The sequence below is a fragment of the Rhinopithecus roxellana genome, chromosome 20 (genome assembly GCF_007565055.1).
Source record: "Rhinopithecus roxellana isolate Shanxi Qingling chromosome 20, ASM756505v1, whole genome shotgun sequence".
Classification (NCBI taxonomy): Eukaryota; Metazoa; Chordata; class Mammalia; order Primates; family Cercopithecidae; genus Rhinopithecus; species Rhinopithecus roxellana.
Window position 1 is genome coordinate 54,502,891 of NC_044568.1, and position 25,772 is coordinate 54,528,662.

At 42.5% G+C, this 25,772-nt stretch overlaps 1 protein-coding gene across 1 annotated transcript in view; it reads right to left on the minus strand.

Annotated features, from left to right (window-relative positions):
• CDH13 (cadherin 13) overlaps positions 1–25,772 on the minus strand; it is a 1,178,985-nt gene that overhangs the window by 279,014 nt on the left and 874,199 nt on the right. The window contains exon 7 of the mRNA XM_010355650.2: positions 25,549–25,727. Within this exon, the coding sequence (XP_010353952.1) occupies positions 25,549–25,727 (179 nt within the window). The remainder of the gene's footprint in view (positions 1–25,548; positions 25,728–25,772) is intronic.

A 25,772-nucleotide genomic window follows, 5' to 3' on the forward strand; every position in this document is an offset into this window, starting at 1 on the left:
CATTGCTTTTTAACATTGGAAACTTTGACAGCTGGGGCAATTTTCTAGTCAATCACCCCAGCGAATCTAAACCAGTATCTTTTTCTAGCTTGTATCAAGGGAAATTACAGCACGATATAAAGTTTCACTCCTGATTACAGAAGCTCCTTCAATTGTGTCATGGAAAAGACTGAACACATGCAAATATCTGAAATGAAAAGCAGTCTTGACTGTTTATTATTGCTTGTTAACTCTTCCTGAGCGCATAAAATGACAGTAACTTCAAAGTTACTGCAGAGAGAAGTGCAACGCTTAAAAGAGAAATGTTGTGCAAATGAATTTTGTAGTGGTGGTTTCAAAGCTTCCAGAATTCTAATCAAAGAGGCTCAGGGTTGGTTAGGAGAGACCTTAAAAGGAATCCAATCCCACCACGGATCTGAGGCACAAGTCCTCATGTACAGAGTTCTTACATCTGCACAGGAGAAAAGAGAGCTCAGAAATGTGAAATGACTTCCCCAAAACCCGAACCCAGCAGACCTACGACACAGCAAAAGGTGAGGAAACCAGATTCTGGATTCCTATCCCACAAGCTGCCTCTGACTGTAAACCTCCAAAAGCTGACTTTGTGCACTTGGGTAAGACATCATTTTTCAGTCTTCATTTCGGCATCAATAAACAGGGCATTTCAGTGTCTAGGAGCTGCAGGAACTACACGTCATAAACCGGAGGGACTCCAAACAACAGAAACTTACTCCAATAGTCCTGGAGACCAAAAGCGCAAAAGAAGACATCTACAAGAATCCTTCCTTCTGGAAGTTCTGGGGGAACATCTGTTCTCTGCCTCTCTCCTAGCTTATAGTGGTTTGCTGGTAACCCATGGTATTTCTTGGTTTATAGACTCATCACTCTACTCTCTGCCTCCAACTTTACTTGGCCTTCTCCCCTGGGTCTTCTGTGTGTCTCTGTCTCTCTCCTCTTTTTTTTTTTTATTTTGAGATGGAGTCTTACTCTGTTGCCCAGGCTGGAGTGCAGTGGTATGATCTCGGCTCATTGCAACCTCTGCCTCCCAGGTTCAAGTGATTCCCATGCCTCAGCCTCCTGAGTAGCTTAGACTGCAGGTGAGCACCACTATGCCCAGCTAATTTTTTTGTATTTTTAGTAGAGATGGAGTTTCACCATGTTGGCCAGGCTGGTCTCAAACTTCTGACCTCAGGTGATCCACCCACCTTGGCCTCTCAAAATGCTGGGATTACAGGCATGAGCCAGGGAACCTGGTCCTCCTCTTCTTATGAGGATACTCCAAGGTATACTGGACGTAGGGCCTACCCTAATCCAGCATAACCTCATCTTAACTAATTACATCCAAAAAGACACATTCTGAGGTTCTGGGAAGACATGAATTTGAGGAGGACCCCAGTCAACCGAGTACAGAAAGTGATAATGGGATTTATTGCATAGAGTAATTCTGAGGATTAAGTGCATGTAAATAAATATAGAGAACAAACAGCAGGGCCCGTCTTATTCTGAAAGTACAATACATATTGGTTTTAATTAGTAACGTACTCTAAGTCCAGGTTGTATTCCTGTGATGCACACAAGATAGTTTCATTCTACTCTCAATTCTTTCAGCTCCTGATGATGAACTTTTAACATCCAAGACAGTCTCTATTGGACAGATGAGGCAAATTTTGCTCTCAAAAATATCCCCTTACCTTTTCTATCCTTCATTCTCTGTAATTTTTATCTATGTTTTTATCAGCTACTTAGGGACTACAGAGAGGCTGGCAATAAAGGTGATCTGTGGCCCATTATGGTGGTGTTTGTCTTTGAACCCAACTGATATGATTTGGTTGTGTCCCCACCCAAATCTCATCTTGTAGTTCCCATAATCCCCACGTGTTGTGGGAGGGGCCTGTGAGAGCTAATTGGATCATGGTGGCAGTGACTCTCATGCTGTTCTCGTGATAGTGAATGAGTTCTCAAGAGAAATGATGGTTTTATAAGGGGCTTTCCCTGCTCATTGCTTAGCACTTCTCCTTGCTGCCACCATGTGAAGAAGGACGTGTTTGCTTCCCCTTCTGCCATGATTGTAAGTTTCCTGAGGCTTTCCCAACCACAATGAACTGTGTGTGAGTCAATTAAGCCTCTTTCCTTTATAAATTTTTCTTTGTTGGGTATGTCTTTATTAGCAGCATGAGAACAAACTAATACACTAACACAGAAGTCTGCACTTCTTGGAGAAGTTTTCCAGGCCCACAATCACCATTGATCTAAGGGATCTAAGGAGGTTCTAATATTTTGGAGAAAATGCCATTTCAGATCCCATGATGCCTGTCTCTCTGTTCATCACTGTGTGGTCAGGGGATGAGTCAGGGGCTGTGTGTTCAGCATCATATTCAGATGGGAACACTGATCTTTGCTTGATGCTTTGAAGCTTGAAAAAAAGCAAATCCAACCTCAACTTATTTTGTTTCAAAATCTATTTTCTCTTGGGACTAGCAGGCATTATAGGCTCAAAGACAACTCTTGAATTGTTTTTACAAGCATAATTCTGGGGCTTAAAATGAGATTCAACCCAAAGACACTTATGCCTTTTTTTTTTCTTCTTTTATTTATTCCCAATCTGCAAAATATTTTCTGGATTTAGCTGACTGCCCAGGACCAGGGTTAAAAAACTTGCTGGGCTTGATCAGAGGTTCTCAAATTTTAATGTGGCATGGCATCATCTAGAGGGTTTGTTGAAAACACAGGTTATGGGGTGCCACTTCCCAAGGTTACAAATCAAGAGGTTTTTGGGGGAGGCCTGAGAATGTGTTTTACTAACAGGATCCCAGGGTATGTGGCTACTTCTGGCCCACACTGGTCTAGATAGGCGTCCCTGTGAAAGTTCATGTAGAACATACTCCTTCCCCATGTACTTCCTTTATTATTATTATTTTGAGATGGAGTCTCACTCTGTCGCCCAGGCTGGAGTGCAATGGTATGATCTCAGCTCACTGCAACCTCTACCTCCCAGGTTCAAGCAATTCTTCTGCGTCAGCCTCCCGAGCAGCTGGGACCACAGGCACCCGCCATCACATCCAGCTAATTTTTGTGTTTTTAGTAGAGATATGGTCACCATATCGACCAGGCTGGTCTTGAACTCTTGACCTCGTGATCCACCCGCCTTGGCCTCCCAAACTGCTGGGATTATAGGCATGAGCCACCATGCCCAGCCCTTCCTTTATTTTTATTTATTTATTTATTTATTTTGAGATGGCATTTTACTCTGTCGCCCAGGCTAGAGTGCAGTGGTGCGATCTCCACTCAGTGCAAGTTCTGCCTCCTGGGTTCACGCAATTATCCTGCCTCGGCCTCCTGAGTAGCTGGGACTACAGGCATCTGCCACCACGCCTGGCTAAGTTTTGTATTTTTAGTACAGACGGTGTTTCACCATGTTAGCCAGGATGGTCTCGATCTCCTGATTTCGTGATCCGCCTGCCTCGGCCTCCCAAAGTGCTGGGATTGCAGGTGTGAGCCACTGCACCCGGCTCCTTCATTTTTTTAAAAAAAGAGTTTCCAATGCTATTAGCTAACAGTTACTGAGGACTAACCACGTGCTGAAACTACTCACCAGGCAAGAGCCCCATGCAGTGGTTGCTTTTATGAGCCCCTTTTGAGGGTATAAGAGGTTAAATAACCTGCCCAGGCCTCAAAGCTAGGAAGGGATAGATCCCAAAGCCTGAGTCCTTATCTGCCATGGGTGTTGGGCTTATTTCTCATTAAACATTCAGGTTCCCATTGTAAGCATTCTAAGTATCCTACCTTTGCCCCCTCCATTTTTATTTTGCGATTTCATTTTCAATAGGACTTCTAGGATAATTGTACTTTTTTTTTTCTTCTTACTGTCTTACATTAACCTGTGTGATGCTCATATCAGAATTTTTACTGCTTTTTAGTGAGACAAGCATAATAAATGTGTTCGTATGGTAAAATTTACTCAATTTTGTTCACTCTGAGATTATAACTCACTTGCTTCTATGGGAATGTGTGACTGTATGTGTAGGTGTATGTGCGAGTGTGTGACTGTATATGTGAGTGAAAGTATGAAACATTTTTTTTTTTCAGATGGAATCTCACTGTCCCCCAGGCTGGAGTGGCGTGGCATGATCTCAGCTCACTGCAACCTTGGCCTCCCGGGTTCAAGTGATTTTCCTGCCTCAGCCTTCCAAGTAGTTGGGATTACAGGCACCTGCGACTGCACCTGGCTAAATTTTGTGTTTTTAGTAGAGATGGGATTTTGTCACATTGGCTAGCCTGTCTCAGATTCCTGATTTCAGGTGATCTGCCAGTGTAGGCCTCCCAAAGTATTGGGATTACAGGCATGAACCACCGCACCTGGCCATGAACCATTCTTTTGTGTGCCAGCGTGTGTGCATGTGTGTGTGCATGTGTGCGTGTCTGTGTGCGTGCATGCGTGTGTGCGTTTGTGTGCGTGTGCGTGCATGCATGCATTAGTGCATGTGTGTGTGCGTGCGTGTGTATGCGTGTGTGCGTGGGTGTGCGTGTCTGTGTGTGCGTGCGTGTGTGTGCGTGTGCATATGTGTCTCTGTGTGAGTGGGAAGATGGTAATACCAATGTGTGCAGTGTGCGTGCATGTGTGTGCGTGTGCATGTGGGCATGTGTGTCCGTGTGTGTGTGGTAAGATGGTAATACCAACGTGTGCAGTTCTTCTTTAGATGTTGTTATACGACAGAACAGGCATGGTAGTCTTCTCTCAGTCTAAAGTTGTCAAGGGTAAATTTTGTGTGAAATTCCAAACCCTGAAACACACTGACCTACATTATTGATTTTCTGAAAGACCTTTAGTACATGTTAAAGGTACCTTTAGTACATGTAACTGTTCTCCCTTAGTTCTCTGCATTTATTTTTCTTTAAGACGTACTTTTGCAAACTAATCATCTGCACAGATGGGTGGTGAAAGAAACCCAAACCCTGTTTGGCTTCGACAGTTTGGCTCTACCTAGAAGTAGGTGGACAAGGACCTTGTGGTATATTGGAGATGAAACATTGGTGTTGAGAACATCAGCTTCGGGTCTTGATCCCTGGGTCTCCTGTCCAGGGGTGGATTCCAGGTAGGATTTCACAACTACTGCAGCCCTTCTCGTCTAACATATCCTTATTCCAAGGGTTACTGTTAGCTGTCAAGATATCTCTCTTTTCCTGATAGCATTTTGAGAAATGAAAACTTTGCAAAAGAAAATTATTCTTTCATTGGTGTGTTGTGTATTTTTAATATTCCATTAGACGTAGTCCACTTATCTCTATCATTTTGTGGGCTGCAGAAGGATTTTCATAGGCAAGTTAAGTCCAATTGTGGAATGGTGGTGTTTATCAGTTTTCTTGAAATGCCATCTAAATTCATATTTTACATTCTAAGATCTGTGCTGTGTTCTCTCTCCATCTCAGAGAGCAGAAAAAATTACACACATCCAACTATCACTTCTAATATGAATAAAAAATGTTCTTCACTTTATCTATTCAAAAATAATATCCCTGAAGAATTTAAATATCTCACTGTTTTGCTTTTATTTCTTACAAAATGGCCCCAGGAGAAAAAGCCGTCAGACTCATTTCAGTCATCCATTCACAGGGCTACTGGGCTGACCCAAGGAATCACATCCCACTTGTAAAACACAAGCAAAAACACTTCTGAAAAAGTCCATTAAAGCAGGGCTAATGATCGACACAGAGGAGATACGCTGGCTATACCATGCTCCCAATCCTCTGTCCGGGGTCTTGCCACCTGGCCAGCTGGCAGCTGTGTGCCCTTTAGCCAGTCATCTACTCTCTCTGAGCTTAATTTACTCCTCGTGTGTGCCAAACTCAGAGAGAGCAATAATTAAATGAGAATCCACAAAAAATATTTAGCCCAAAGCTTGACTCATAATAAGCCTTTAATAAAACTTAGATTTTATTATCATTATTATTTACTACCACCAAAAAGGACTTTTTGATAAATCAAATTTGTCTTATTCCCTCTGGTTTCCCACTCTTTGACTTTATGTGTTTTCTTCTCTCTGCTAGAAATAGTCTTCCTTTCTCTCTTTCCAGAAATCTTCTTCCCACTCTTTAAATCAGAGGTCAGCAAACCACAGCTCATGGGACAAATCTGGCCCACCATCTGCTTTTGTAAATAAAGTTTTATTGGAACACAGCCATGCTCATTCATTTATATGGTATCTATGGTTGCTTTTGTGCTACAAAAGTAAAGTTGCATAGTTGCAGCAGCCACCATATGGCCCACAAAGCCCCAAATACTTATTATCTGGCCCTTCACAGACAAAGTTTGCAGATCAGTGCTCAAAAATCTTTTGCTCAAGTTATCCCATACCTGGGCATCTTCCTGATCCCCTTGAGACAAAGTTACTTCCCTGGCCATGGCATGTCCCACATATCATCCTGCTGTAAACAGTCATTTCCATGACTGCCTCCCTGCTACACTTTGTGAATACCATCAAGGTGGGCATCAGCTCTTACATATTTGAAACTCCGAGATAAGAAAGGGTGACCCTAAGTATGGGAAGCCCCTGGGGGCTGGGGAAGAAGGGGATTGAGTGGAGGGATTATGGAATCTTGGCTTCAAATAGGGGCATGAGAAGGGAGGACAGAGGGTTTTTGTGATGTGTGCATGCTACACAGACCCCACAGGTACTCGTGCACACACAGCTATGATGACATATACACACTTATGCATAAACTGTCAACTCCAGGTACCCATTAGCAGCGTGACAAAGTACAAACGGATCAGCTGGGTCATTACACCTCAGCCCTACATGGTACCTTGTGCCTGTTACAAGGTATCTAAAATATAGAAGACAAGAGAGAATGGATCCAGCTAGCTCTCTGCCTATGTGAGTGCAAATAGCTTATTCAGGATACAATCTTAAGAAGCACAAGTGAGGGAGAAAGAATTGAGACAGAATATGTAAAAGAGTCAATACACAGGTGGCAATGGGCAGGTTATCACTGTGGGCAACTGCTGTTCAAACTCACTGGGGTCATCTGGGAGACTGGGGAGAACACATCTCAAAGTTGTCCTATTCAAAGGGTGAAGAAGGGATGGTAATTCACCAACTCTTGCCACTCAAAGGCTGATGGCTGTTCCCTGGGCAGTAAGACTGAGCACATTCCTATGGTCAGAGGAAAGTCCAGGCAGGCAGCTACAGGGATTAAGAGGCCGACAGCCCGTATGGAAGTGGTGGGTTCCTGGGGATGTGGGTGAGTCATCAACAGTCACTGCTCTATGATCTAACCCAAGCATTGTAGGGTGGGTGCACAGACCACACTGCAGAAGCAGGCATGCGGCAATGCACAACTTATCTCTAATTTTTTACCCCATCTTCTCACTGCTCTCCTCCAGAACCCCAATAAGTCAGTTACTGAACTGGGGTCAGGGGAAAGAAACTGCCAACCTGATTTGAAAGACTCCATTTACTAAATGTATTTCTTTCTTTTTCCTTCCTTCCCTTTCTTCCCTTCCTTCCCTTCCTCCCCTCCCTCCCTCCCCCCATTTCTTCCCTCGCTCCGTTTCTTCCCTTGCTCCGTTTCTTCCCTTCTGTCCCCTTCCCCTTCCTCCCTCCCTCCCTTCTTTCTTTCTTTCCTTCCTTCCTTCCTTCCTTTCTTCCTTCCTTCCTGCCTTCCTGCCTTCCTTCCTCTCTTTCTCTCTTTCTCTCTTTCGACGGAATGTCGCTCTTGTTGCCCAGGCTGGAGTGCAGTGGCACAATCTCAGTTCACCACAACCTCTGCCTTCTGGTTTCAAGCAATTCCCCTGCTTCAGCCTCCTGAGTAGCTGGGTTTACAGGCACCTGCCACCACAGGTGGCTATTTTTGGTATCTTTAGTACAGATGGGGTTTTACCATGTTGGCTGGGCTGGTCTCGAACTCCTGAGCTGATGATCTGCCTGCCTCAGCCTCCCAAAGTGCTGGGATTTGTGGCACCCATGAGGCACCGCATCTGATCTCGTAAATGTTTTACTAAGCAAAACACTTTTAAATTAAGTGATAAAACGATTTTTATTTAAAACCAAGGATATCTGAGCATGTACCAATAGATGAGGTCAGGCAATTCAGGGTGCTATGCCTGCAGGCAGGCTGGCATTAGATATTAACAGTCTAGCTCAGTTAAGCATTCCAATTGCCTGTGGAAATGTTTCTTGGGCTAATTTGTTTCCAAAGTAGCAACCACTTATCATTATTCTATTGTTAAGAATGGGATAAAGACTATGTACCATTAATACTGCTTCTAAACCCCTTTAAAGAACTTAGTCTTTCTAACCAAATATGCTTTGAAAATGACACTGGCTTTAAATGCATTTGGTTTAAATTTCCCCAGGTTCTAACACACGCTCTTCATTCATTCAACCATCTTCTGAGTCCCTATTCGTAACAATACCTCTTTGAAGAATGCATACATTGCATTTTCTCAAGAAGCCTAGAACTGACAGAGGAGAGAGACTATAATAAAAGTATTGCTTTTCCTTGTGATAGCTGCATTAATAGAATGCTAAACAATCTGTGTGAGAAAATGAAGGAGGAGGGATTTAGTCATGCAAAGAAGATGAGAAAAAGTCCACAGAGAAGGGGCTACTCACACCAGGTTTGGAGGGTAACAGAGAAATAAGCAGCAATTTTAGCTGATGAAACAGACTATGTGTATTAGTTATCTAATGCTGGATAAAATTACTCTCAACTTAGTACTTTAAAGCAACTATAAACATTTATGATTGCACACAGTGTTTGTGGGTTGGAGATATGGAAGCTGCTCAGCTGTGTGGTTCAGTCAGGATGTTAGTGAGACTACAGTTATTTAAAAGCTTGACAGGGGCTAGAAGGTCTACTTCCAAGGTGGCTCACACACACTGCTAAAGAATTGATGCTGGCTGTTAGTAGGCAGCCTCAGTTCCTTGCCATGTGGATTTCTCCATGAAGCTACTTGAGCTTCCCTACAACATGGCATTTGGTTTGCCTATAGCAAGAAAGAACAAGAATAAACAAGGCTCAGAATTCATACAAAGTCATTTCTGCCATGTCCTATTTGGCTACACAAGTCATTCCTATTCGATGTGGGAGGGGACCACTCAGGAGCATGGATACCATGAGGTGGGAATCACTGGGAGCCCTCTTGGGGGCTGGCTGCCATAATATGCAAAAGTCAGAAGTGCATTATCTTTGAGGAAAGAGAAAAGAAAATGCTGATGCCATTGGAATGAGGGTGAGTTAGGAACGTAGCGGTAGGAATAAAGCCAGAAAGCATGGGTCAGACTGTAGTTTGGATCAAGGAGGTGACATAAAGGAAGGCACTGCATCTGCCAGTCTCTCCTCCCTTTCATCTGCTGGGATTTGAGTGCAGGAGTCAGGAGCATTCATAGCAGAACTGGATTCCCGCCAATAAGTCCATTTCCCAGGAACTGCCCCATTCCCCACCCCCCAGAGAGATCAGTGGCTCCAAATCTTTGAGAGGATACAGAGGAGCTTATCCTCTTATACTCTTCACTCTGACCAGCCTTTTGCCTCAGGCCCTGATGAAGACGGCATCTTCTTTCCTCCCCTTTGCCTTTTTATTCCTGCGTGGCCTGATGGTCTGCCTTGGTTTGGAACAACTTCAAATCCTGTTTGTCATGAGTGGAACAGCAAACCATTCTGACAACCTCTTTGGTCTCACACTGACCTGGGTGTGAATTCCACTTTTACCCATTCCCTGAATGTGTGAACTTGGTCAGTAAATGCTCCCTCTGACTCTCAGCTTCTCCCACATTATGGAATGTTGAAGGAAAGAGTATGCTGACGTGTTTGCAATGCTGGCAATGGAGGCTACTTTTAATAATCACATCATATCTGTAGCTCACGATCTGCTTCCTGGATCTCTCTAACGTGGATTAAGGCACTTTGGGAGGCCGAGGCGGGTGGATCACCTGAGGTCGGGAGTTCGAGACCAGCTTGACCAACATGGAGAAACCCCATCTCTACTAAAAATACAAAATTAGCTGGGTGTGGAGGCACATGCCTGTAATCTCAGCTACTTGGGAGGCTGAGGCAGGAGAATTGCTTGAATCCGGGAGGCGGATGTTACGGTGATTCGAGATCGCGCCACTACGCTCAAGCCTGGGCAACAAGAGCAAAAACTCCGTCCCAAAAAAAAAAAAGAACTGATCACAAAGCTCATCAGCTTTACAAGAACTGTGCTCCTTTGGCAGAGTTTACCAAATGTGTTCCCTTTGGTGCTCACATGTAGGTCAGTTCCCATGAATTCAATATCAGGCTGGCTGGGAGGGTCATGGGGGAGAAATCTGCATGAGTTTCCACTGGCCTTTCAAGGTCAAGAGCAAAGCACTTCTGAGTCCTAGGGTTGTCCATCATATGCGAAGCTGAGGATAGACTGAATTATCCTTCACTGTAGGCTAACACCTGCTAGGCAATATGACAGTTAGAACTGGGAAACAATTCTTGTTTCTTCTGGGTGCAATGGGAGGGGAAGCCGGGGATCTGGAGGCTAGATTTTAACTTAACGTAGAAATATGAGCACCAAGTTCAAGTCCAAATCCAGAATTTGAGGCTGGGTAGGATCACATTTCCTCTGCACATCCTTTGTATGAGAGTGAGAGGCAAAAACAGAGGTGGTGCCAGAGCAGGGTGACTATGATGGGGCATCAACGCCCCGGGACCCTTCCCATCCTTTGCTTTCACTCCCCTTAACCATTTTTACAGAGAAAGGGGATTTAAAGCAGGAAAATTTGATGTTTATTTGAGGCAGACTTTAAAAAATAATTACACTGATATGTCACCATGAGACTTCTTAGGCAGGACACTAATGGCTTGCTTGTGTGAATATATTTTCTGCTTTAAGAAATACGACTATAAACAAATGTTACTTTTTAAAAAAATGCCTTGAAGCCACTACTCTTGCCACCGAGCAGAGACCAGGTAATCTCATTATCTGCCCTAACACCAGTTGCTGTCAGGGCCTGAGCTGCTCTGTCTGGGTGTCTCATGTCAAGGATGAGGCTGTTATCTCCCGCCACCCGCCATGACCCCATACCAGCCCCACTGGCACTGAGAATGGGTATAGCACCGGGAGTGGGTCCCATCTTGCCAGAACCCCAAAACGTGAAGTCCAGGTCATAAAGATCTGGCCTGCTTTCCACCCTCACAAGAGAAGAAGTTGTTAACAAAACCTCAGTTGCCCCCCCATTGCCCATCCTAGTGTTAGGGACATTTGACAGGCTGAGTGTCTTCTGGTGGCATTAACCTCCGCTCTCTCTTTCATAGGAAAGTTGCTGTGCTCTGCGCTTAAGAAATTCCTCCAAAATGCTTCATGCACAGCAGATCTTTAGAAGAGAAGTAAGGGTGAGGTTGGAACCTCTGTCTTTCCAAACTCAGGCTTCTTTGTGGAGGGGCTGGAGGTTGTGAACACTTTCCTCTAGTGCCCTGTGCTTCACCAAGGGTGCAGGGACCTGAGGATTAAAATCCAGACTGTTCCACTCACCAAGCCTTGCCCTTGGCATGGGCTACATCCATTCAGAGGAATAGGCATCTTTTATTTTCTCTTTTAAAATTTTACTTTAAGTTCTGGGATACATGTGCAGAACGTGCAGGTTTGTTACATAGGTATACATGTGCCATGCTGGTTTGCTGCACCTGTCAACCCGTATTCTAGGTTTTAAGCACCGCATGCATTGGGTATTTGTCCTAATGCTGTCCTTTCCCTTGCCCCCATCCCCCGACTAAAACACCAAAACAATTGCAACAAAAGCCAAAATTGACTATGGGGATCTAATTACACTAAAGAGCTTCTGCACAGCAAAAGAAACTACCATCAGAGTGAACAGGCACCTACAGAATGGAAGAAAATTTTTGCAATCCATCCATCTGACAAAGGTCTAATATCCAGAATCTACATGGAACTTAAACAAATTTACAAGAAAAAAAAGCAACAAACAACCCTACCAAAAAGTAGGAGAAGGATATGAACAGACACTTCTCAAAAGAAGACGCTTATGTGGCCAATGAACATTTGGAAAAAAGCTCATCGTCACTGGTCGGGCATCTCTTCCTATTGTACAAAAGCCGCTTGTGGGCTAGGGGCCTCCCTGCCCCTTCCCTTTACCTCCACCCCACCCCAGGAAAAGGAATGGAGGTAACTGATTGCTGAGTGGCATCTCCCTAGCTATGTCTCCCTTCCTCCTTTCCCTCTCCTGGTTCTCTTCCCCTTCCCGCCTCCTTCTCACTGACCCTCTTACTGGGCAGAGGCATCCTGAGATGGGCTCCACCCAGGTAGAAGTGGCAATCCAAATCTCTCTAATTTAGGTAAAAGTATTAGCAAATTTATTTGGGTACAAACTCAAGACTTTCCTAATCAGCTTCATAGGTAATGAAACCTATGGTTTGGTCTCCAGTTGTCCAGTATCTCTTAGGAGTTCTAATTTGGGAGGGAAAAAAGGGTACAAGTCACCAATTCTTAGTTTCTCAACACTACTGCATTTACTGGAGTGATTCAAAGCCTCATTTTATACCCCTTGCTTAGCTGATGATGTGAACATTCTTACCGATGTGTATTGAGCACTACAAGGTACAGATCTAGGAGGCAAGGAGCCTCTCTCCCTGTGTAGCCTTTGTAAGGCTGGATTTATGTAACTGAAGCAGAACAAATGGGCTCCGCTGTGCCCTTGTGAGGGCCAATGGAAGTCCACTCCCTGAGAGGAACACTCTCATGTACTTTTACCAACTCGAGCAGGCTGCTTGGGTGGGATGGCAGCCACCCAACCTTCCAGGGAGGCCCCGCAGTTGATGGAGATGCCTGAGAAAGATCTGGTCAAGTGGACTCTGCCTCTGTTAGAACACTCCTGTGACATCTCAAGTCTCATAATTATTATATTATTGGTAACACCAGCTACTATTGGTCAAGAGCTTTTCATGGCCAATGCTAATGGCCATGAAGCTAATGTATTTCATGGCCAAAAGTTAATGTATGTCACATGTCATCTCTTTCAAGCCCCCCAAAAGCTAATGTATTTCACACATCAGCTCTTTGAAGGCCAAAAGCTACTGTATTTTACACGTTATCTCTTTCAAGCCCCCAAACCATATAATAAAGTTTACATCCATTTCCTATTGCTGCTGTAACAAATTGTCATGTCCTTAGTGACTTAACCACGTGACTTTATTCTCTTACACTTCAGGACAGGAGTCCAAAGTGAGTCGCAGTGGGCTAAAATCAAGGTGTAGGCAGAGCTGCAATCCTCCTGAATTTCTCTCCTTGCCTTTTTTTTTTTCTTTTCTCTTTTAGCTGCCAGAAGCTCTGTCTATAGCCCTTGTATGGTGGGCCCTTGCTCCGTCTTCAAAGCCAGCAGTACAGCATCTTCAAATCTCCAACTCAGCCATTCTCACCTCCCCCTTATTAAGACTCTGTGATTATATCAGGCCCAAATGGATAATTCAGAATAATCTTCAGATCTCAATATATTTGACTTAATAACTTCTACAAAGTCCCGTTTGCCCTGTAGGGTAACATATTTACAAGTTCTGGGGATTAGGATGAGGACTTCTTTTTTTTTTTTTTTTTTTTTTTTTTTTTTTTGACAATATTATTAAAAGCTTTATTCTAATTCTGAACATGCAGGCAGAATAAGCTGTGTCACTGGTGCTTTTTAGGTGTTCTTTTAGAAATCCTTTTTTAATATTCAGGTACTATATAAAATCTTTAGCACTTAATGGAAAAGTTTCCTTTTTTTTTTTTTTTAGATTAAAAAGCTTAGACATTTATTGTTTAAAATATTACATAATTCTTTTTTTTAGATTGCGTCTTGCTGTGTCACCCAGGCTGGAGTGCAGTGGCGTGATCTTGGCTCACTGCAACCTCCGCCTCCCAGGTTCAAGTGATTCTCCTGTCTCAGCCTCCCGAGTAGCTGGGATTATAGACATGCACCGCCATGTCTGGCTAATTTTTATACGTTTGTATAGACAGGGTTTTGCCATGTTGGTCAGGCTGGTCATGAACTCCTGACCTCAGGTGATCTGCCCAACTCGGCCTCCCAAAGTGCTGGCATGACAGGTGTGAGCCAATGTACCAAATACTTTGTAATATTATGAGAGGATCAACTCTTTCCCTGCCTTATAAAATGTAATTTTCCCATGGTTTGACTTCTTTTGGTAATTTTTTTTTCCTTTTAAATCTTTATTTTTTATTATACTTTAAGTTCTAGGGTACATGTGCACAATGTGCAGGTTTGTTACATATGTATACATGTACCATGTTGGTGTGCTGCACCCATTAACTCATCATTTACATTAGGTGTATCTCCTAATGCTATCCCTCCCCCCTCCTCCCACCCCACAACAGGCCCTGGTATGTGGTGTTCCCCACCCTGTGTCCAAGTGTTCTCATTGTTCGATTCCCACCTATGGGTGAGAACATGCAGTATTTGCTTTTCTGTTCTTGTGATAGTTTGCTGAGAATGATGGTTTCCAGCTTCATCCATGTCCCTACAAAGGACAAGAGCAGGATGAGGACTTCTTTGAAGAGGAAGAGCCATTATTCTGTCTTCCACACAGGCCATGCTATGAGTTCCATTTTACAGCCAAAGAAACCAAGGCTCAGGTAGGTGAGGTGACTTGCCCAAGACCACACAAGTAACAAGATACAGAGCTCAGATTCACAGTTCTGTGAATTCCTAAGCCCAAGCTCTGAGCCACTGTACCACATGGGCTTTCTAACAGAAGAGCTGAGGGAACTGAATAAAGCTTCCCAAATATGTGAAAAGTCTAGAAGCAATGAATACAGGAATCCCTGAAATGAGTCTGATAGAAGATAAAGTTGTCCTTTAGACATCTGTCAAGATTTTTCCATCAATATGTCCCATCCTTTTCTTTAGTAGCCCAAGGGAGTGGATAGAGCAGCAGCTATGGGGTCAAATCCAGTACCCTGGCTCTCCAGTGGGTGACTCAGGCAAGGCAGGTTGGCACTTGGAAACTCCATAACCCTCCTAGTAGAATGGATGTGGCAATTTCAGCCTTACAGAGGTCCTGTGAGTGTTACGGACCTAATGTAATGCCTGGATGAAAAGATGCTGTAATTGTTCACATTGCAGCTGTCCAGTGGTGAGCACAACATAAACTGTCTCACACATATTAGATATTCTAACATATAGAGGAAGTAAGAATGGAGAAGTCTCTTGACTCTTGCTTATTCCACAATGCTAGAGCCCAAGGAGACAGAAAACTTGAATTTAGGACTCTGAGAGTCTTCCATGGAGAAAAAAATCAGCCCACACAACAATTTAGAAGACACAGGAGAGAAACTATCTAAAGGAATTTAATTTTGGTTCCCAGTTTTAAGGCCCATAAGCAGAAATGCCATTCACTGAATTTCAGTGGTCATTTCTATAGCTGTTCTTCACAAAGGTAGAAACAAATTTATTTCCCATGGCTGTCTTAGAAACACATCACCACAATAGGTCTATTAAGTTGCCTGTTGGAATTTGTGAAAGCAAAGGTAAGCAGCTGGTCAGTGTGTCTGTGATGATCACATTAGCCGAGGAAAGCCATTGCTATGTCTCTGTCACTTAAAGAAATGAAAATACTTATCATTTCAAGTGGGGATATTTTGACAAGATTTACCTTAACACACCTTTGAAAACCTTTGGAATGCTTTCCCTGCAATCTTAACAATATTAACAGAGGCCACAATTGCCCCTCATCTGGGAAATCTTCTGTTCCCATCTCCAGCTACCCTTGCCCCCTCTTCTCTCACCTATCAGGGCTCTAACATAAGGAAAATAGCCATTCCAAGATGGTTCCCTTCAATATTTAGTCAATGTCTAGATGGTACTTTTTCTTTTACTCTTTTTACATTGAACTACTTTTTAAAAATTACTGTAACCAAATTTTGAGCTTAGATTTAATTACCAAGTGTCTGTCTAAGGTTGCCTATTTCTTAATTGTGGGGGAAATGAACTGTGCTGTCAACATGTGAAATCAGACCCATCACCCATGATGAGTTGCTGTCCCTCTAATCAAACTTCAAGGTGATGATTAATAAGTGTGATTTAATATTTTTAGAGGGGACCTCAGATACAGACACATGACAACATGCTGCAGTCAGTATATGAAACTGCCACTACCCTGAGCATTTTGGCCAATGATCCAATAGACCAGCGTTGGCCAACTATGGCCCGTTGGTCAAATCCAGCCTGCTGTCTATGTTTTGATGATGCATGAGCTTTAAAATGCTTTTTATAATTTGTAATGGTTATATTTTAAATGATTATATAAGTACCTACATAATGAGGACTAAACTCTGACCTTTTTCCTTCATTTGCCCAAATTCCTATCAAAGACATCCGGGGAGTCACGCTCTACAAACCATAAAGTCTCATCAGAGGGATTTCATTTAACCCTGCGTAATGTAGCTTACTTTCCAGCCTGATTCTGGCAATAACATCACATGACAGATAAGGAAGTCAAAATATTTTAACCCCAAATATGTTTCTTTGCCCTATCTTAAAATAGTCCTGCAAAGCTGTCTCTTATGGGGGGAAGAAAACTACATTCTGTAGAAAATCCCTTTTCCCCTTCGCAGGCCTTTTTCCTGATCCAAGAGAGAATCAACTAAGAGTCTGACACCTTTTTTTAAGTCTGATGAGAAACATTTACCATCTATTATCTCTAAAGCCTGCTACCTGGAGGCTTCATCTACATAATAAGAACCTCAGTCTCCACAATCCCTTATCTTAACCTAGATAATTCCTTTCTATTGATTCCAGGTCTTTAAACTCTTTCAACCAGTTGCCAAACAGAAAATCTTTGAATCCACCTATAATCTGGAAACACAGCCCCCTCCAGTTGTCTTGCCTTTCCAGACTGAACCATCATACATCTTACAAGTATTGATGAATGCCTTATGTCCCCCTAAAACATATAAGCTTATTTGTGGCCTGACCACCATGGGCATATGTTCTCAGGGTCTCCTGAGGGCTATGTCAGCGGCCATGGTCACTCATATTTGGCTCAGAATAAAATAATAAATCTCTTCAAATTTTATAGAGTTTGATTCTTTTTGTTGACAATAATATCCTCAAGTTTGCCTGTTGGCCAAGGAAGTCTAAAAGATTTACTATTTGGCCCTTTAAAAAAAAAAAAAGGTTTGCTAACCTCCAATCTAAAAGATGATCCTATAACTTGAAATCCCTTTCATTGCTGAATGTGGCATCATACTGCCATGTATTCAATAAGATTGACCATGGCTTTTAGAACTGCAAAGTGTTCAACTAAATAATGTGATCGACAAGCTTTTATCCTATGGAAAGGTACAGCAAATGAGATACCCCTTAAAACAAAAGTGAAAGAAATGTGGATCCCAGGCATTTTGAGATGTCATCATGTCTTGAAATGGTGTATCATTAGTCTGCCTTAATCTAAGTGTGGTAGCTTTTGATTGCCTCTCTGCAAACTGCTTTCCAGTGGAACCATATTGCAGCTGTTCTAACCACCCAGTTCCTGTGCTGGACCCTGAGTACATTAAAGGAAGTACAAAACAGTTACTTCCCAAAGACTCTCAACTAACTTTTCTTTCCTTAAATGATGGTCATTCTCCACATGGCAGGAGCAACATTTTTCTTATTTTTCTCTGCTGGTTTGAAACCAGAACTGAACTAGATATTCTTTCCAAATTAGAGGTTACCTCTTTCACTGATAACAGGGATTTAGAGGATTTGGGGTTTAGAACAATGTTATTTAAGTTCAGTAACTGGAAAATCTGTTGATGAAGCAAAACCTGCATTAACATACTAATTATAGTTTTTGGCTGATAAAGAAAAATAAACAGCTCTCGAAAACAACTTTTTCCAAAAATGAAAACATTCTTTAGCTTTTTAGGGTACTTCATATAAAATAAAATGAAGAAATTTAAAATGACAAAAAAGAGAAGTACTCTAAATTCATCATCACTCTGCATATTAAGTTATCTTTACCATATAAAATACAAAAAAGAAAAGAAATATCTTAGAGAATTAAACATTTGTTAAATCTAAAAAGATGAATCTTTCTTCACGATAAAGTTAAGTGTCTCTTGATTCAACATGTGTCCAGTAACTACTGATTGTCTGATACTTTCAGAAGCCCAAGAACAGAAGAAAGAAAATACCTATGGACGGATGTTTATTCATCTATTTAACAAGCTCGGAATTTAGATTCAAGTGGTAACTCCTCATCTCTTCTCTCCATCAGGCTAGAAATCTCTGAGAATCAACTTGTCAGTCTCAACCTGTCTCCAAAATGCCTGAACTTTGCCACTGATGATCTCTCCTTTAGCTTAACTAGTTTTCTGTCCAAGCCACAGCTCTGAAAATGCTGTGTTTAACAGAGCTATGTTTAATGTTTAAATAATGGTGGCTTCCCATTTACAGTAGGATATAGCTATAATCCTTTGAATGACATTAGAAGCCCTTTGCAACCTTGTTCCAATTCCCTGCCCTTTTCTGGTATCTCTCTATACCATAGCCTCAACTCTGAAGTCTTTAAGTAGCATGTGAATATGCCATGGCTTTGTCCATGCCATTCCTTTCCCCACGATGCCCTTCCTTCTGCCTCCGCATTCCAGGTTTTCTCTCCTCCATCAAGGTTCGGTTTGACAGCACATCTTTGCATGTGTGTGCTGTTGACATATCTGCTTTCCCTCCAATGCAGGCAGCTCAATCTTTGCATCCTGATATCCAGCACCATGAGTTCGGCAGACATTTGTAGGTACTCAATACTTATGTTATCACTGAATTTTGTGGGCTGGATTACCTCGGTGTTTCATGCAATTTAAAAAACTTGCCATAGTCTCTGCCTTGTGGGCAAAGTGTAAATGTACTTCCTGTATGAGAAACTCCAACTTCTTTCTGCTTCTCCAATTTCGTTGTCAGTCATGAAAACATCTAATAGCTACTAATATTTACAGAGTGCTTATAGATAAGTATCATGCTAGTACTTGGCACATCTAATTTGATTTTTTCAATAAGCCAATGAGATTGTGATTGTGATTATTCTCATTGTGGCAGATGAAGAAATTGAGGTTTAGGGAGTTCTCATACCTGACAAACAAACAAACAAAAAACCAAAAACAACAACAACAAAAAAAACCACAGGTAGGCTATGCCCTTGGCCCATTTCTCTTTAAGCCAAGTTTCGACTAAATTGAGGTCATACTAAGAGACTAGTCACAGTCGTAGAAATTGAGGTCATACTAAGAGACTTGTCATGGTCGTAGCTTTAATGGATTGACAGGTCACACTTAGAGGGATGGGGGAAGTGGTTAGGGTTACCAGTGGAGTCCTGAGACTCATCAAGGTCTTCTTTAAGAATTTATCCAGAGTGGAGGAGCAAATGAGGCCACAATATAAAGACTCTGGCCTTTCCCATCTCTAACGCCCCCACCAATCCCCATTGCCATCAGCAGGAGGCCTGCACTCATGGAACTAAATTTCAGACCCCAGGACTTAGCATCCTGCCTGTTGAATGTCCTATTTTACTTTATTTGCTGAAACAACAGAGCAAGTGCAATTAGCATAGGGTGGTTAGCTGTGTTTCATTTGCAAGAATAAGGCATTCTTTTAAAAATAATAAGGCAATTTATTTACATCTACTTTTTCCTTCTCAATTTTCACAGCAGCAAGTGATTTAAAAAATGGAGAAAATTACCCCAACAGAAATATTTATGAGTAAATAGCTCGAAGAAATGGTGAGGATGCTACTACCTGAATAATTCTGGTCCCACTCACCAAAAAAAGCAAGATAATACTCCTGACAGCATGATTGAATTGTGTGTAATTACTGCCCATGTTTTCAACATGATGATAATGAGAAAAGTATTAGCATTAAATCAGAAAGACCTAAAAACATTTATTTTCCTAAGAGTCTGACTACTACCTCTATCTGTCATTGAAGGCTTTGGAGGAAATACTATCCTTTATTACCATTGTTCTTTTCTGGCAGCTTGATTTGATATCATCATTTTCACAGGTTTCTTTAGCATGTTTCTGGAGATGCTATATGACGATATTTTAATGTGGATCATTTTGACCAAACATATAGTTCTCTGTGGACTTGCAGCTACACATCCAAAGTCATTGACTAGATGGCATAGGATGTTCTTCCTAACATTCTTCAGTTTTCCTCTTTGACGTATTCAAGGACTCTTGAATGTCTCATAGCAAGTAAATACACATAAATCTAAGACTGAGTCCTTATGTAACACTTACCATGGAAAGAAAGAAAGAAATTCTCTCTGTTTTTACATTTGGCCTAAAAATTTGAGCATTATAAAGTTTCAGAAAATGCTTTACCAGCTGAAAATATAAAATAAATTACATTCACAGCCCTAATATCTTTTATTGTATGTACATTTTCACGGGCAGGCTATCACTTTCCCTAGATTATCTGGAAGATAATAGATAATAAGGTAAAGGCAAAGTCAGACAAAGATAGAAAAGTGCTCCGCTCAAACCCCTTAAAAAGACTAATGATACTTTCTCAATGCAAATGTTAAGATTGCTTTTTAAGAGTCTATTTTGGAAACTATTTCCATTAAAAAAGAAAAAAAAAAAAAAAAAACCCTGACCATTAGCTACTCTGAGTAGTTGCAAATTGTGGCTGTGTTCAGAAAGTTGGCAGATTTTAGCAGATGAATTTCAGTCTAGCAGCCAAGATGATCAACTAAATAAACCATTTATCAAATGTTAGAGACCTTTATCTGATTTTATTTTGTAGTGCAGCCAGACATAGTTTAAAAACATAGACAGAGATGCCAGAAACAAGGAGCTAAGTATGGCTATAGAAAATAATAAAACAGTGCCCCAAAATGAACCCAATTTCATTTACTAGAATATATGGCTCTTATTTTCTGCAAACATTTCCCCAAACACTTAAGCAAGAGGCACAGATCCTCCCGTCCATCCTATTCACCCAGTGGACCAAGGCACTATTTTTTAAAGCAGTTCCTGCAGAAGGTAAACATAAAGTGAATAAATTAGATTACTGGATGATTGCACAAGGGTAAGACTAAGCTTTCAACTATAATAAAGTAACTTCCTCTGTTTATATATCCATGCTAGAATGCGGATCCTGCAGAATGTTCTGAGATAATATAAACTTAAGGAGCACAGGTCATCCACTCATCCACCCCGCCAACCTGACAGATCTTGACCCAGTGCCTATTATTTATCCGGTGCTATATTTGGCAATGGGAATAGAGAGACAGAACAGAAATCCAAGGTCCCTTTCTTCCGGAAGCGTATGTTCTGGTAGGGTTTCCGAACAAGTAAATGGATGAGCTTGTAATGGAAAATGCACATGTCTTGGGGAAACTTGCTATCTATTAATGCTGAGCTTATGGAAGGGGAAGAAATGGCCAGTTCACCTGCTCTCAAGCCAGTGTGAATCACGCTCTCTTCCTCACATCCTTCCCGCCTTTCTTCTCTCAACAAATATTTCTTTGAGCATCTCTCATGTGCTAGGAACTGGGAATATGTCATGGGAAAGCCAAACATCATCCCACAAATTGCATGTTTGAGCATTGACTATGGTGAGTGCAGGCAGAGAGGCCGTGGACTCTTTCAAGAACAGTGGCTGCCAATCCTTGGAGCAGGAGAGGAGCAGATTAGATGAGGGCACCTGCCTCAGTTGGCTCCAGGTGAGACATCCTGGGAGGGGAGGAGGGTGGGAAGAAGAAAGGATGACAACCAAAGTGACAACAAAGTAAGGGTCATTTCTCCACTGCCCTATGTGACTATCCTCAGTTACAAGCCTTGTTACGAAGTAAATAAGTAAAAGGCAGGGACAACGATTAGGTAAGCAGATTCAAAGAAAATTCCCAGTGCCTGCCACCTCCCCACTCATCTTGCATCGTATGTCTCTCCCGTGGTGAAACACTTGCTCCTGGGGTCCTCTTTGGTAGATGCACTTAAGAAAGGAAATGGACTAAATGGAAAATAAAGATGAAAAATGGTTATTGTGTCAACTGAGCTCCTGTCACCCAATGGGCTTCCAGAGCATCCACTCCCAACAAGCCAAGAAACACACGTTTGCTTTGTCCCTCGTTCAGGTGAGAGCCAGAGGTGCTGGTGAGCTCTGTGTGTGTGTGTGTGTGTGTGTGTGTGTGTGTGTGTGTGCTTGGGGGAGTGGGTGGGTGTGGTTTCTGCAGCTCCTGCTCTTGAAGGAGTTTGTGACACAAATGCCTGCACTCACTATATTTATTGCTCTAACATGCAATTTGAGATACTGCGAGTGAAGACGGGACACAAGGTAACACACCTTAAAACCAACTTGAATCACCTCAAAGTCCATAGGGTCCCAAATGGGATACTTTCTTGAATGAATGCTGCAAATTGCTGTGTTAAATGTTCTTTCTGCCCAGCAGGCTGAGAAGTAGACTTTAAAACCACACCTAAGACAGGCCTTCTCAGAAAGTCTTCAGAAATAATAATAATAATAAAATCCCACAAACCTGCTGAAGAAACTATCACATCCATGCGAATCCTACAAAAAGTGCCGCATCTCAGTGAGAGGAAAACATTGCAAACTCTGGGAAACTCCATTGGACATCTGATGTGCAAGCTTTTTACCCTCAAAGACAAGAACTTAGAGTCACGTTCCACCTCCTCAGCAAACATGCTGAAGTGAAGCTTATCACAGCACAAGGAAATAGCCAAGGCTTGCCTAAATTTAGGGACATTTCTTTCCTTTGGATTGCACTGATGTTGCCTGGATCAGCACTGAACTCTGGAAACCCTCACGGAAGAGTGACACTCTTTATTCATTTTCATTGATTTTCCAATTCTGGTTAAATTGCGTTGATCTTTTTTGGGGGCCTGTTTATGTTTTGTAACTAGAAATGCTTAATTCAACACCCATAATTACATACTTATTACAACTTAATGAAAGCCCAAATGAAAAGATCATGAGCTGGAAACACATTTGTCCCCTAAAATAAACTTTTAAAATGGGATAATTTACTACATTATCACTTTGATTTATAAATAGAGACTTATAAAATATTTTCTCTTGGAACAAAGAGAAGCTGAAATGGAGAAATCACCATGCTTCATCTTCTTCCTGTGAAAGGATCTTGCGAGAAGCTTCGGGAGCATTAAAGATTATAGGAAAGCTGGTGTGTGTGTGTGTGTGTGTGTGCACGTGCACGCACGTGCCAAGTGGGCAACAGAGAGCCTTGGGAAGTCATCTCTGGCCTCCAAAAGAAGAAAATATATCAGCCACAAAAATAGGGAGAGTTGGCTGGACATGGTGGCCCATGCCTGTAATCCTAGCACTTTGGGAGGCCAAGGTGGGCAGATCACCTAAGGTCAGGAGTTCGGGACCAGCCTGACCAATACGGTGAAACCCCATCTCTACCAAAAATACAAAAAATGAGCCAGGTATGGTGTCAGGCACCTGTAGTCCTAGCTACTCAGCAGGCTGAGACATGAGAATTGCTTGAACCTGGGAAGTGAAGGTTGCACTGAGCCAAGATTGTGCCACTGCACACCAGCCTCGACAACAGAGCAAGACTCTGCCTCAAAAAAAAAAAAAAAAAAAAAAAAAAAAGAGGATTGGAAAGAGAATGGGAGATGAAATGAAGGAAATGGACTCATTACTTTTTCTACTTCCGTATTCTTTAACTAGAAACAAGTACATTTTCCAAAGGACAATCAGAGTTTCAACGCAAATTTCTTTCTCTCTCTCTCCCTTTCAATAATTACCTATTTCGAGCTTCTGTTTCTCACTGCTTATGTAAGATCTTAGTTTTATTTCCAACTCTTTTTCCTTTTTTTCCCTCTATGTCAACAAACATATAATTAGGATTTTCAGGAGTGCTTCAACCATGCTAGGCAGTAGAAATACAAACATGCATATGATCACAGTCTCTGTTGTCAAGAAACGTACAGTCTAGGCCACTGTTGCCCCGTAGAACCTTCTGGGGTGATGGAACTGTTCTAGGTCTGCACTGTCCAGTACAATAGCCACCAACCACGTATGACCGCTGAGCACTTGAAGTGTTGCCTATGTGACTGAGAACCTGATTTTTACATCTTGATTTCAGTTAACATACTTTAAAATTGCAATAACCCCATGTGACTAGTGGTTATTATACTGGACAATTCAGGCCTAGACCAAGAGAAAGAGAATCTTCTTCAGAGACAAATGACAACCTCAATTAGCACATGCCGATTTCTACAGGATGGCGACAGGCAAGGGTAGTCAGATATTTGAGGAAGAACAAGAATGTGGAAGAATCAGGTGGATGAGGACAGTTTCTTAGGGAGGGTTGATGTAATCCAGAATCTCTTGAGAAACTACAGCGTGTAAGAGAGGAGAAAGCAGAGGAAACGACATTCCGAACCATGGATTTATTTCATCAAAAACACTGAGGGGGAAATGCACAGATCCCCTGAAGGAAGCCCAGCAGTTACCACAGAGCAGATGGTTCTTGCAGAAGGTCAAGGAAAACTCCAAGGTGCTATGCCTATGGGATGATGTCAGGAACAGGGAATTGCAGAATAGGAGCAGGCTTAGGGTGGATGGAGAATGAAGAATGGGTAGGAATCCACGAGTTGGTTTAAGGATGCTGAGTTTGGAGGGCCACAAGGGTCTTCTACTTACGGTAGCTTATGGTAAGCTACAGGGTGGACCTCAAACTCAGGAAAGGGCAGGGCCAGAGGGGCTTATGCGGGTGGAAACGTAATCGAGGTGGGAGCACATGTCCCATCTGAAGGGGGCAGCAGACCCTGGATCCACTGGAGCATCACACCTCACGTCACCGATGGTGCATGTGTGGAAAGTGGACCTGATGTCTCCAGGATTTCTGATTTCTAGAAAAACTGGAAATTGGCATTTTTAAAACAGAAATATGAAATCTAAATATTTTGATATGGCAACTAATTCTAAAAGCTGTAAAACACCGTGGGCAAAACCAAAGAGCAGGCATGTGGACTGACGGGTCCAGGGGTCACCGGTTTGTGACATGTGACCCAGGAGACAGGGGAGATTTCACAGAGAAAGCTGAAAGGGATGAGAACAGAGATGGAGGAAGAGATGGGTTCAAGGAGGAATGCAGGACGCCTGCAGCAAAGGGTTGGAGAAGGGAGTCATGGCCATTTGACTCTGCAGCAGGGACAGCCTCTGTGATCTTGGATGAAGCCACCTCCCTTCCCTTCTGCTCCTTCCCTCGTCTTTCCCTCTCCCTTCTAGCATCAAAGCAGGGGCTAGAGGCAGAGTCTGGAATCACCAGGGCCTAAAGAATAAGTGGCTGTTGAGGAAACAGGTATCAGGTTGAGTGAATACAAACAGTTCCAAGTGCTTTAGCCATTTAGAGCACGTGCTTCCTGGGGTCACATAATATCCCATTTCCCTTTATAGATTTTCCCCACCAAAACACGGTAAACCCCTGATTTCTGCCTTTACAGTATAAAAAGCCACTGACTGAAGCCCCACATCACCCCTTGCATGAAAGCCACATCCTGTTCTCGTGAAAAAGAAAGTGCATTCTTTTCAGCTCACCTCTCGGTCCAGCAGTGCAGGTGACACAACAGTGACAATGTCTCCTTTCTCAGGATCGATGTAGAACATGTTGGGAGATGGCTTGTCAGGCGTCTGCTGACGGATATTATACCGCAGCAGGGCATTATCAGTGGCTGGGTCATCTGCATCAAAGGCTGTCATCCGCATCACCGTGGTCCCTATCAGGGCAGCACAGAAAGGCAGGGAATGGTTATCAGTGGGCC